Raw genomic sequence first — 14,463 nt, forward strand, 5'->3', positions numbered from 1 at the left:
GAAACAAACAAGAGGGCCAGAGATTTTCACTTAAGAATTAACCCCTAGAGGTAACATCTAGGCCTCAGTTGTGTTTCAGCTCTAGGCCCTGAAAAGCAGCAAAACAAAGGGAAGCCACATCTCCCTCAGGCCCACCTTCATTGACTAAGGCCCTGGTGACAGACCCCTGCCCTGGTGCTGATCAACCAGCGGAGGCCAGGACCCTAAAACAACACACCTGGAAAGCTGATGAATATTCTACTGAAATCCTCCCCTGCAACCTCCCCTAAAATCTAAGGGTTAAAAACCCTCAGGACTGAGGACTCAAGAGTTCTCCCATATGCAGCACACCCACACCTTTCCCTCCTCCCTCCTCTCCTTTTCCCAGGCGTGTTTTCCTTGCCCCCCTTTCTCCTAAGAGCTAAGGGACCCCGTGAGACTTGCAACCAGGGAAGCAGTGGGGCAGTGGCAGCTCATCCTGGGCTAGCCCCCTGAACCTGTCTCCAAGGCCCCCTTTTCTCTGACTTTCTTCCAGCATGGCCAATAAATGCTTTACTTGCTGCACTTTGTCTCCTGATTGAATGCTTTTCCTTCAAGAAGACCAGAATGAAGGTCCTGTTGTTTCGTCTGTAACAGCTTGATTGTGGTTAGCATGGCAACCTTGAAAGCTAAATATTGAGGACAGAGGACTCCACAAAGATCCTGAGACATTACTTGCAGGAGGGCCACTCAGTAATCAGGAACCATTTGAGGGCTTTATGTGACTGAGAAGTAAACTTATTTCTTGTTTGAGCCATTATATATTGCTGGGGTGGTTTGCTATATAGCAACTGACATTACCTAATGCTGTGAATCTAAAGAATTGATTACCTTCTAAGGACATACCTACATAAACACCAAAAAATTAAAATTTAGTAAGTGCTATCATAAATTAATAAAAATTATACATAAGTTGGAAGAGGAAGCAGTTAATTCTGCCCAGAAAGGGTTCTTGAAGTAACATATGAACTGAGGTTTGAAGAATAAATGGATAATAATTTATCAGGGGGACAGGTAGGGAGGAAGGGGTGAGGCTAGTAAGGGAAGGGCATGAGCAGAGGCATGGATAGAACGTGCTCAGGAGCATTTGGGTATGGCTAATTGTGTTTGCGAAGGCGTGTGGTAGGGGCTAAGACCAGAAAAGCAGTTTGGGGCCTGGCTGTGGTAAGGAGAATAAACATTATCTCATGTGCAGTGAGAGTTAGCCAAGGTTTCAAGAGACAGAGCTTATGAAGGGCAGGTAGATTGGAAAGGGGAGACTGGAATCAGGAATAGTACCAAGAAGTAGTGGTAGTGGAGAGGAAGAAAAAGGGACCGCAGTGACAGGTACCTCTGAGGTGGACACTAACTTGACCAATGTGATGCGCAGGGGGAGGGAAAGTGATGAAGGTGAAGAGGAGGCAACATCTATCTTACAAGAAAAAATAAAATCTTAAGCACTGAGAGAAGTAGATGTTTTAGAGATCAGAAAGCCAGGACAGATTGTGGAGGAGAGAGGTGAATCATATTAGTTCAGTTTTAAAGTTTACTGAGCTTGAAACATGTTTTTGAATCCCTCAAATAGGTCACGGGGGATCATGGGTCTGCCTAAAATGTATTTTCTTTAGGTACGGGTCATCTTTTGGAAGTGAGAACATGAGAAAGCCTTAAATTTCTTAGCAGAAAATGATAATCTATTTTTTAATTTAAATTTTATTCATTAAAAAATGGTAATCATAAAATTCAAACAAATAATTTTATCAGGTAGATAAAGGGAGAAGTCTTTCTTTTTCCACTTCTCAAGCAACTTATTTTCTCTTCCCAGAGTAACCAATGTTATCAGATCTCTCATGTCCTTCTGAGACAGCCTTCACTCATACAAGCAAATATGCAGAAATCCTCCTTCCCCCCTTTATACACTTATACATAGACTCCCTGCAAGCCCACCGCCTTCCCCAGTCAAAGGTCATTTACGTACCTTAGAGTGGCACCCTCAGTCTTAACCAAATCCCCGTCTTTCAGATAAACATATTGTTGCTCTCCATCTCCTATCATTTCTTCTCTCTGCGGATTCCGTGGGAGTTTTTTAATGCAGTAGGTAGTGTCTAGTGACAAAACATTTAAAATATTTAAGTCACACTTTAAGAGATAACAGAAAATGGGATGAATTATAGCAGAATATCTCTGTGATGGTAACTGTTGCTTCCATCTCAACAAAATAACTTTTTCCTCTCATGCTTGTCATTTGACATACAAGCCTATGTGTTTTTCTAGTTACTCCTATTTTATACAAAAATGTGTAAGTTCTTCATAATCTCAGTAGCTTTGATATGAAGTTGGGTGTTGAAGACAGAGTAATACAGAAGGTTGAAACTTTTATGTCTAGGTGCCTAACAACATATAGTAAAAAAGTCATGGCATCATGGCAGTAGTTAGCAATAACAGGGTGATAGATAATATGAAGGAAGCTCCAAACAGGGCTAAGATATTAAAATATTATAATACATTTAACCCATACTACCTGTCGACACAAAAAAATCAATTAACTAACTAATAAATGGCTGATTGCCAATTATTTAACCAGTATAGTGAATACAAGCACCATGATCTCAAAGTACATAAAAACTGATATAGTTGGGGAAATACAAGTTACAATAGGAAATAATTAAAGAATTATACTCAGCACAATTTAATGAATACTAAAGGGGCAATTCAGCTAATAAAAGCAAAATGAGTTTAGAGAAAAGGGAAACAATTAGGAAAGGATTCATAAATAAGCTAGAACTTGAGATGTGGCTTACAGGATGAGCAGGATGGGAGAAGGTTCAGAGAGGTAAGGGGAACAACATTAGCAATGTCACAGAAATGAGAATGAATATGGCATATATGCAACAACAGAAAGCTACCAATTGGTCTAACTCAAATACTGGCATTCAAGAGTAGAGATAAAGTGGGATTAGTAAGGCTCAGATCCTGGGGGGGCCTTAAATTGCCTTTCACAGAATAGAGGAATTTGTGCTTTGCCTGTAGGTGGCCAATGTACTCCATGTGGTAAGAAAATGAAATAAATAGTGTTACAGGCAAATCAATATGGACAGCTGCAGGTGGGGAGACAGAAGGGGAAGAGGTCGAAAGACCAGGAGGGGACGACTGCAATATCCAAGCTGGAAGGGAATGCCCGGTAGGGTGAGGGTGTTAGCAATGAAAATAGAGAGAAAAAAAGATTCAGAAAAAACTGATAAAGGTACACAAATTTGGCTAAGTATGGAGGATAAAGGATATAGAAATACTGCAATATAATAAAAATAAAGCAACAGCAACTGGATTTTCCCTCTCCAGTTCCAAATTCCATTACTTTATATCTGAGTCTGAAGCAAGAAATGATACGCTATTCTGGGAACTGTCTTCATTATAGGGTAACATGATGAGGGTTGTTTTTTTTTTAATCTATATAATTTTGTCTTTCAGGAAAGAAGTGGAAGTGTATTTCTAGTTATGAGACCTTTGGTAGACAATGTTTTAAAATAAAGCTCATAATTACCTCAATTTAAAAAACAAATATCGTACTATGAAATAACTTTGTGTCAGTTTTTAAAATGACATGTAAATATGCCTGGCCTGTGGTGGTGCAGTGGATGAAGTGCCAACCTGGAATGCTGAAGTCACTGGTTTGAAACCCTGTGCTTGCCTGGTCAAAGCACATACAGGAAGCAGTCAATGAACAACTAAAATGAATCAACTATTGAGTTGATATTTCTCATTCCACCCTCCCCCACTGTAAAATCAATAAATAAAATCTAAAAAAAAATGACATACAAATATGAAAGTACATGTCCTATTCTCTTTCTCTATATATAGACAATCTATCTATATATATATATAGAGAGAGAGAGACAGGATAGGTAAATATTATCATTTTTAATCAAATTTATTGAGATACAATTCACATACAATAAAATTCATCCTTTTAGTGTAAAATTCAGTGGTTTATTTCAAACTGTACAACCATCACTATCAAATTTTAGAACATTTTCACAACCCCTCATAGAAACCCCATACCCCATGGTAGTCATCCTCTATCTTCCCAGCCCCTGGCAACCACTTATCTCTGTTTTATTTTTATTTTTTTTAGCACGAGACAGACAGACAGACAGACAGGAGGGGAGATGAGAAGCACCAACTCTTAGTTGTGGCACCTTAGTTGTTCTTCAATTGCTTCTTATATGTGCTTTGACTGGGAGGAGGGACAGGAGGGGATCTAGCCAAGCCAGTGACCCCTTGCTCAAGCCAGCGACCTTGGGCTTCAAGTCAGCAATGACGGGTCATGCCTATGATCCCACGCTCAAGCTGGTGAGCCCACACTCAAGCTGCTGACTTTGGGGTATTGAACTTGGGTCCTCAGCATCCCAAGCCGAAGCTCTATCCACTGTGCCACCACCTGGTCAGGCCCATTTATCTCTAACAGGAGGAAACCCTTAGTCATTTGAAAAATGATTATAGCATCACTGCTAAGGCTAATTAATTAAGCTGATACAAACGTAATATTATTTATGTGTAATGCTTTTTTTTTTTTGTATCAATATTTTTCCGAAGCTAGAAACGGGGAGAGACAGTCAGACTCCCGCATTCGCCCAACCGGGATCCACCCGGCACGCCCACCAGGGGATGATGCTCTGCCCCTCCGGGGGGGGGGGGGGTCGCTCTGCCCGACCAGAGCCACTCCAGCGCCTGGGGCAGAGGCCAAGGAGCCATCCCCAGCACCCGGGCCATCTTTGCTCCAATGGAACCTTGGCTGCACCTTGGCTGCGGGAGGGGAAGAGAGAGACAGAGAGGAAGGAGAGGGGGAGGGGTGGAGAAGCAGATGGGCGCTTCTCCTGTGTGCCCTGGCTGGGAATTGAACCCGGGACTTCTGCACACCAGGCCGACGCTCTACCACTGAGCCAACCGGCAAGCGCCTTATGTGTAATGCTTTCTAATAGAAACACATTCTAATTGAATAGCACAGAAGCAAACATTTGACTCCTAGGACTTGAATGGGAAAGACACAGCAATGATCCAACTTCAACTACAAAATAATAATTATTAGATAACAAAAAATATTTTACAAGATCTACTCAAAACCAAACAAAAACAAAACACTCCAGAAGTCTGGGTCTATATAATTCTCATGTCTAGTAAACTTCTGGCTCCCTGTAAGCCACCAGGAGTTCCAAAATTAAACACTGATTTTATTATAAAAATTTGTAAGAAGGCTACTTTAGAGTTATTCTTATAAATGGCATTGATAATTTTGGTGTGGCCTGTAAAAACAGATTGCCAGCATGGTTGAGTAGTTGAAACGTTTCTGCCACATTAATAATGTAATAAAATAGTAAAACAACATGGAACAAAGGAAATAATGATAAAACAAACTAAAACAAGAATGGTAGTGATAAAGGATTTAGGGAATAAAGAAATACATGGAACTTTTGGGGGAAGATTCTGAAAGGTACCTATGTTTGATTTCAGTGCTAAGCAACTCAAGGTCTGCATGCAGCTGGTCTAGATTCAATAAAGTTCGGAATAAGACAACAAACCACTTCTCAAATAAAGTAGTTAGAGGTCCCCTCCCCCACCCAAGGATTTTATTTATTGATTTTAGGGACAGGGGAGGGGAGGGGAGGGGAGAGGAGAAAGGTGGGGATGAGGTGGGGGAAGGAGTGGGAAGCATCAACTCGAGGTAGTGCTTCTTATATGTGCCATGACCCAGCAAGCCCAGAGTTTGAACCAGTGACCTCAGCATTACAGGTTGACCCTCATAATCTACTATGTAAACATTCATTATTTTGTATGGGACCCAAAACAAATTTAAAAAAAAATTTTTAGCGTGACAGACAGACAGAGGAAGAGAGAGAGAGATGAGAAGTATCAACTAACACACAGTTGCATCACTTTAGTTGTTCATTGATTGCTTCTCATACATCCCTTGATGGGCGGGGGCTCCAGTCAAGCCAGTGACCCCTTGCTCAAGCTTGTGACCATGGGATCCTGTCTATGATCCCACACTCAAGCCGGTGATCCTGAACTCAGGCTGGATGAGCCCACGCTCAAGCCAGTGACCTTGGGGTTTCAACTTGGGACCTCAGTGTCCCAGGTTGATCTCTATCTACTGCACCACCACCAGTCAGGCTGATTAGACAATTTTTTATTATGAGCAGTCTTGTGATATTAGCTGCTGCAGCTGAGAGTAGCTTTCTGTCCCAATTGTAGTCTCAAGGCCTATAAAGAATATACTTAAAATTAGTTGTGAATCAACATTCTTGACCCCTTTGTCTTTCACATGCCTTGAACATGCCAAGCACACCTAGTATCTGCTCCTACAATGCCCTCTGCCTAGTATGCCCTCCTCTGATACCTGTACAGCCTACTCCCTATCCCTGTCCATCCTAGATAAAATAGACACTGCTCTCTTTCACTTTATTCTCTCTCCCCTTTTCTTCACTTATCTTTATTTTTCTTTATAACACCTACCACCATCTGACCTATTATTTATTTACCATTTACTTTCCTTGCTAGAAAGTCTCATGAGAGCGAGTCTTTGTTTTATTTACTACGACATCCCTTGTACCAAGAACAGTGCTTGAATATATATAGAAGCAACTTGAATATGTGTTAAAGGAATGAATGAATGAATCTATGAGTGTGATGGTGGGATGACGGAATAAGGAGAGAGACAGCAGTGTTAGGTTACAGGAACAGAGAATTATCAATAGTTTTCTTCAATGAACTTCATGAATGCATTCTGTTTACCATTTTTAATGTTTTTACAAATATCTCCTATGCCTCCAGTGTGATCACGATGCCAATGAGTCACTATGATTTCCTGGATTGTTGTGTTAAATTCGTTCAGAGCCTGCTTTAAACAGACGATATATTCTGGAATTGCTGGTTCTCCAGTGTCAATGAGGATTCTCCTGAAAGTTAAATGAAAGATAATCACACAATTGGAAGTTAGTATTAGCAGGTTTCTCACACAGGTAATTTACATGTAAGGAACTGAATTGCAGCCTTGGAGGGTTGGCTCAGTGGTACAGCGTCAGCCTGGAGTATAGAAGTCCCGGGTCCGATTCATGGCCAGGGCACACAGGAGAAGCATCCATTTGCTTCTCCACCCTTCCCGCTCTCCTTTCTCTCTCTCTTCCCCTTCTGCAGCCAAGGCTCCATTGGAACACATAGTCCCAGGCACTGAAGATGGCTCCATGGCTTCTGCCTCAGGCGCTAGAATGGCTCTAGTTGCAAGGGAGCAATGCCCTCGATGGGCAGAGCATCTCCCCATAGTGGGCTTGCTGGGTGGATCTCAATTGGGCACATCAGAGGAGTCTGGCTCTCTTCCTCCCTGCTTCACACAAAACAATTTTAAAAAAATTGAATTGCTTTGCTTTCAAAACCAGCTGTACGCACCTCAGCTTGACTACAGCAATCTTACTTTAGGAAAGTTTTTATAGCTAAATATGTCTGGATAAGGAATAATAGCAATAACACTAAACACTTACCTAGCATTTAAAATAAATATGGCACTGTTCCAAAAAAACTTACTTTAACTATTGTATTCCTCATAACTAGTTAACATAGATATTTCATTATTACATGCAGAAATTAAGCAAAGTGCCCCAGGTTACTCTGCAAATAAACATCAGAACCAGTATTCAAACCCAGGTATTCCGGCACCAAAAAAAATGTGCTTTTGTCCATTCTGCCTTCAAGTTCTTTTACAATATCCTCAAATATCTCCTATACATGAAAGAATCTGATTCAGTGGGATCCCTAAAGAAGCCTAGTCTGAACTACATACAAAATATCCCTGAAGCTTTACATTGGCTCCCTTACACTTGAAAATGAAAGCAGTAGAAAAACATGGGGGGGGGGGGGAGAGAGAGACTCTCTGAGCTGCTTTGTTTCTTTATTTAGGTAACCCTATTGCTATTATTTTTTCTGCTTGCAGTTCTGAACCCTTGTATACTTTGCCCTTAATCACTATTTTATGGAATGATGGTCTTTCTCTATGAACTTTTCCTAAACTAAAGAAATAAGGCTGACGTTTACTCCTTAAGACCCAATTAACAAACTTTGTAATTTATGTTAGTTCATAATAACACCTCCCTAATTCAGGCTGGGGGAGAGAAGATTAGTCTTGATAAAAAGACTGAGTCATTTGTTCATTTATTAATTCATCAATAACTGTTCCAAATTATTTATTATGTGCCACAACGTTCTTATAAGACAAAAACCCTATTTACATTAAGGTGGAAGGTGGGAAGGGGGAGCTGTGAAAACCAACAATAACCAATAGCAGTGATGGGTAACAGGAAAGCATTTTACATAATATTAAAATGGGAAGGAGTGACAGGAAGCAAATGGATGGCTATTTTATATTGGATAGTTTGTATCCCTAACCTGTTTCCCTGAGACCCAACAACAAACTGCCCTCTCACAGGGGAGAAGGGAAGTGGTTTTCAGTTGCGCAGAGCAGTGGCTCTACTTCACAAGTAAACAGTGTTATTATAACTGTCCCTTCTGGAGACAGAGAAACCAGATGATTATACTGACCTGGGTGGGGGGGCACTATAAGATCCTGCTGGAAGTAGAAATGTAAGCAGGAGATGATTTAAAGAACATTTGGGAAATAAGTACATACCTATGAATAATTACTTTAAAAGTAAATGCTCTAATCAAAAGACAAAGGGTGGCTAAATTTTTTTTTTAAAGGTGTTTTATTTATTTATTTTTTAAGATTTTATTTATTCATTATAGAGAGGAGAGAGAGAGAGAGAGAGAGAGAGAGAGAGAGAGAAGGGGGGGGAGGAGCAGGAAGCATCAACTCCCATATGTGCCTTGACCAGGCAAGCCCAGGGTTTTGAACTGGCAACCTCAGTGTTTCCAGGTTGACGCTTTATCCACTGCGCCACCACAGGTCAGGCAGGGTGACTAAATTGATTTAAAAAAATCATGACCCATATATATGCTGCCTAGAAGAGGCTCATTTCAGATATAAAGACACACAGACTGAAAGTTAGGGGATAGAAAAAGTATTCCATGCAAATAGAAATAAAAAGAAAGCTGGGGTAGGAATACTTATATTAGACAAAACAGACTTTTATTTTTTTTTTATTTTTTTATTTTATTTTATTTTTTTACATTTAGAGATTTCTTTCATCTTTATTTATTTATTTATTTATTTATTTATTTTTTAATAAATTTTTATTAATGGTAATGGGATGACATTAATAAATCAGGGTACATATATTCAAAGAAAACATGTCTAGGTTATTTTGTCATCAAATTATGTTGCAAACCCCTCGCCCAAAGTCAGATTGTCCTCCGTCACCCTCTATCTAGTTCTCTGTGCCCCTCCCCCTCCCCCTAACTCTCCCTCCCTCCCTCCCATGTCCTCCCCCCCCCCCCCACCCTTGGTAACCACCACACTCTTGTCCATGTCTCTTAGTCTCATTTTTATGTTCCACCAATGTATGGAATCATGTAGTTCTTGTTTTTTTCTGATTTGCTTATTTCACTCCTTATAATGTTATCAAGATCCCACCATTTTGCTGTAAATGATCTGATGTCATCATTTCTTATGGCTGAGTAGTATTCCATAGTGTATATGTGCCACATCTTCTTTATCCAGTCTTCTATTGAAGGGCTTTTTGGTTGTTTCCATGTCTTGGCCACTGTGAACAGTGCTGCAATGAACATGGGGCTACATGTGTCTTCACGTATCAATGTTTCTGAGGTTTTGGGGTATATACCCAGTAGAGGGATTGCTGGGTCATAAGGTAGTTCTATTTGCAGTTTTTTGAGGAACCACCATACTTTCCTCCATAATGGTTGTACTACTTTACAGTCCCACCAACAGTGAATGAGGGTTCCTTTTTCTCCACAGCCTCTCCAACATTTGCTATTACCCGTCTTGTTGATAATAGCTAATCTAACAGGGGTGAGGTGGTATCTCATTGTAGTTTTGATTTGCATTTCTCTAATAACTAATGAAGCTGAGCATCTTTTCATATATCTGCAAAACAGACTTTTAAAACTAAGACTGTAACAAGAGATGGATAAAGGACTTTCATGATGATACAGCGATCCAACAAAAAGGACCTAATGACTTATAAATGTCTATGTATCTAACATATATTTAGCAAATATTAATGGACATAAAGGAAGAAATCAACAGTATACAATAATAAGAGGGGACTTTAATACCCCTACTTGCTCCACCAGTACATAGATCATGAAAACAGAAAATCAATAAGGAAACATTGGCATTAAATGTCACATTATACCAGTTAGAATTAATAGATATATGGAGAATATTCCATCTAAAACAGAAAAACATACATTCTTCTCAAGTGCACATAAAACACTTTCTAGGATAGAGCTGTACAAATTTAAACCAAGTCTGGACAAATTTAAGAAGACTGAAATCACATCAAAGACTTTACTGACCACAATGATATGAAACTAGAAGTCAATTATAAGAAAAAACACTAAAAAAATAATAAAGAGAAATAGTTGGAGGCCAAACATCATGCAACTAAAGAAACCAATATATCAAGGAAGAAATCAAAGAAGAAATAAAAAAAATACATTGAGACAAAAATATTAATACTTGGTTCCAAAATATATGGGATTCAGCAAAAGTAATTCTAAAAGGCAAATTAATAGTGATACAGGCCTACCTCAAGAAACAAGAAAAATCTCACATAAACAACCTATCTTTACATCTAAAGGAAAAAGAAAAAGAACAAAATCCAAAGTAAGTAGAAGGAAAAAAATATTAAAGGTCAGAGTAGAAATAAATGAAATAGGGACTAAACGAAAATAATAGAAAAGAGTTAAGAGATAGAATGGGGAGCAGGAAACATCAACTCCCATATGCGCCTTGACCAGGCAAGCCCGAGGTTTCAAACTGGCGACCTCAGCGTTCCAGGTCGACGCTTTTATCCACTGAACCATCATTGGTCAGGGTCCAACACAGAGACATTTTAGGATAACTTTTGACTATAGGCAATTTTAGGTATTGTCTTTAGGTATTGACTTTAGGTATTGACTTTAGAACTAGTTTAAGATGACACAAAGAAGAGAGATGAAAATGCCTATGGACTTCCTGGTGTGAACGAGCCAAAAACTTAGAAATACAGATAGATAGGTTATTCCGTCTGCAAAATAACCTAAATACGGCCACACAATAGTGAACAAAAACAAAAGTAGTAAGTTCTTCTTTCCCAAGGGCTAAGGGTGCTTTTTTTAGGGTTTCAGGCTCCAGCAATCTGTAAGCAAGAAAACCCTGCCCTCTGCTGCTGAATTAAGAAAAAGGCCTGAGCACAATTAATCGCTTTTGTGAAAGGAAGGTTACACTCAGGAATTCAAGTCAGAAGGTGAGCCAAGTCAACGTTTCCCAGATTCTTAAAAACTCCAGGCGATTCTAATTTCTCAACTACCTAAGCACGCTCACCCCGGCATTCAGCACCAAGCAAAGTAAATGGGTTTCAAAAACAGAAGTGTTGTTTTTTAAAAAATTATTTCTCTCCTAGCCATTTGTATGTAGGTTAGAGAAGTTACCACCCCGGGTGGTCGTGATTTAGGGGGAGGTCTGGGGTCCGGGCCCCTAAGGATGGTTCTGGGTGGGCCTACGGCGCAGTCTCGCCCGCGGCGAGCAGTGACCGCGGACGCCCCAGCCCCGCAGGTTCAGCAAGCCAGAATTTAAGTTGCCGGGGAAGGGAGAGTGGGGGAAGGGACGACATTTACCTGGGGCCGGTCCCTACCAGGTAGGTGTTCGTGCCCTGTAGGGTCATGGGACCCGGGTTACAGCCCAGGACGCGCACCACCCGACCAGACAGCTGCTCGATGCGCTTCAGAGCGGTTGCCATCTTCGCCCAAGCCAGCTCACGGCGCGTAGCTTGCGGTGTGACGGGAACGTGGAACTCAGAAGTAGGCCGGGAGCGCACTGAGCAGCCTCCTGACCCGGGGCGGAGCGGGATCAGCCATTCTGACGGGGGCGGGGCCGCAGGTCACGAGTCCCGCGGCGAGCGGAGCGGGCAGGCGGGGCGGGGCCAGCCTCAGCTGGGGGCGGGGCTGGGGGGGGGGGTCAGCCTCAGCTGGGGGCGGGGCTGGGCGGGGTCAGCCTCAGCTGGGGGCGGGATCAACCTCAGCTGGGGGCGGGGCGGGGCGGGATCAGCCTCAGCTGGGGCGGGGCTGGAGGCCACGTGACACTGCTCGGGCTTCAGGAGCAGTGGTTCAAGGCGGTTCGCCCTGCCAGGCCTGAGGCGGTCGGAGGCGGGCCTGCTTTTGACGGCTGCCGCTTGTCGTAGAGCCAGGTTCCCTTACAGGAGTTTGTGTACTGGCAGGCGAGTTCATCTAAGTGGACGAGCGACGTTTGAACCTGGGAAATCTGTGAGGGAGCAAAGGGCAAGCAGGTTGGGGGTAGTTACTGAGTTCCAAAGACCGGGAAGCAGGGCTAGTCGGGTTCCCAGGCAGTGGGGTGTGTGGGCAGCGTGACCTGCGTGTCTTTCACAGTAAACAGCTGTCGGGGATATGTACCCAGCGCTTTGCACCTGCTAAATGCTCTTCATGAAGATTAGCTATTGAGCCGCCACAGCAGCGTTCCTCGGGTCCCGGGCCTGCACTGGGAGCATGGTCGGTCTCGGAGAACTAGGCTTAGCAGGTTCACCACCCCAGTGTTAACGACCGCTGCCTATTTAAAAAGGCCGGTTTACAGTTTACCTAAAAGAAAATGCCCAGGTTCTGTGATCAGTTTCATCGAGTTCTGACGATTATCTGGAAACACTTCCCCCGGAAGAGAGACAGACAGGAGACTACCCATCGCACCTCTTCCAAACAGGAGAAACCCACATGCTTGCAGTTCTAAAATGTAGTGCTAGCATTTTTAACTTTCTTTTTGGCAGCTATTTCTGAAGAAAGATGATTTCCTCTCAACTTGTAAAATGTCTGTTTTACAAATCAATTGAATAGTCCAAATTGCGTGGAAGACACACCTGGTTCGTGTGTGACACGTTTCTTTGCCTTGTGCTGCAAAGATGTCCTTTTAATGGCAAAGTGTTTCCAAAACCTTCACCAAAATAATCATGACAATTATACGCTTTGCAAAGGGAAGGCAAGCAATATACCTTTTAAACAAATGCTTCGAATAACCGCCAAAATTTCCTATGTCAGGCATTTTCTACTCTGCAATCATGTATTTGTGGCCAGGAGTTACTGGCTATTCAGGCAGGAAGCTGCCTGTATCTTCCCTCATCCGAAGGACTCTCTGCTAGGAAGTCAGAGAAGAGGCTGGAACAGTGTATTTATGGACCATAGTGCCCTTTTTGAGACTCCTGGGCAGTGTCAGGCTCATCCCTAAGCTTTTTTTTTTTTTTTTTTTAATTAGAATTTCCTCTGTTCCTACCATCGTGATTTCATTTAATTCACTGCCAAGCTCTTCATCTGGCAGATGAAGAAATGAGCCCAACAAACATTTTAAAATTTAAGTGACTTGAACAGATTCATACAAAGAGACATTAGAAGTGCAGGAACAGAGAGATAGTGAACTTAGTTTAGTTAAATTAAAATTGAGGTGAATGTGGGTGTAATGCAGGAGTTCCAAGGTGGAATGTCAACTCGGTAGCTGGATATTCAAAAAAACAAAACAAAACAAAAAAAACCCCACAAAAAACCAACCAAACAAACAAAAAACTAGCAAGACCAGATGCATAGATATAGCCATTTATTACTCAGGTTATAGGGGAAGCCCAATGTTGGCCATTGGGGCGGACAAGAGAGCCACACCTAAGTAGCTTCCTCTTTCCTTCTTATACGCCAGAGGAGGGAGGGGAATGATACTAAGAACAGCATACAATCTGGCCTGTGTGTGAGGAGGCCTGACCTTTCCCCCAATACACTCAGTGGGAACTTCCTGGGACCAGGCTGTGTTTCTCCCTCCATCTGGCTGCTAGCCAGACAGCTATATATTGGGAGGGGGTAAGGCCATGTCCAACATCAGCCCCGTAGTGGGTGTGATGGCAGGAATTCGAGTCCAGGTATATCCACCTGTCTCACAAATATTCCGAAAAAAACAAAAACACAAGAAGGACCAGATGGAGCAGATGTAGCTTTTTTACTTATACACAAGGAGAACCAATGGTGGCCAGTCGGTTTGTGGGTTTGGTCTGTGGGTCTGTGGGTCTGGTTTATAAAGCAGTTAGACAACAGCGGTGCAAAGCCAAGGGCAGGAAGCTTATGTGCTGGGTGTTAGAGAACAGACGCCTTGTTCAAGGTCTGTTTGTTCCTTGGCAGATCATGATGCACATTCAAGAGCAGTCAGCCCACAGGCCCTGGGCCGTCTTCCATGAGGTGTGGGAGGGGCATGTCCAGCATTAACCATACAGTAGAGTGTCTTGATAATGACATCTATAGATAGTTGGATATGTGGTT

The 14,463-nt window shown here is 42.1% G+C and overlaps 1 protein-coding gene across 1 annotated transcript in view; it reads right to left on the reverse strand.

Moving 5' to 3' along the window:
• Positions 1 to 12,052, reverse strand: part of LACTB2 (lactamase beta 2) — a 28,460-nt gene extending 16,408 nt beyond the window's left edge. Inside the window, exons 1-3 of the mRNA XM_066266285.1 lie at positions 11,782 to 12,052; positions 6,787 to 6,950; positions 1,976 to 2,102 (exon numbers count right to left, since the gene is read on the reverse strand). Coding sequence (XP_066122382.1) covers positions 1,976 to 2,102; positions 6,787 to 6,950; positions 11,782 to 11,903 — 413 coding nt within the window. The 5' untranslated portion in view covers positions 11,904 to 12,052. The remainder of the gene's footprint in view (positions 1 to 1,975; positions 2,103 to 6,786; positions 6,951 to 11,781) is intronic.
• Positions 12,053 to 14,463: the final 2,411 nt, after the last annotated feature.

Source organism: Saccopteryx bilineata, chromosome 3 (genome assembly GCF_036850765.1).
Source record: "Saccopteryx bilineata isolate mSacBil1 chromosome 3, mSacBil1_pri_phased_curated, whole genome shotgun sequence".
Taxonomy (NCBI): Eukaryota; Metazoa; Chordata; class Mammalia; order Chiroptera; family Emballonuridae; genus Saccopteryx; species Saccopteryx bilineata.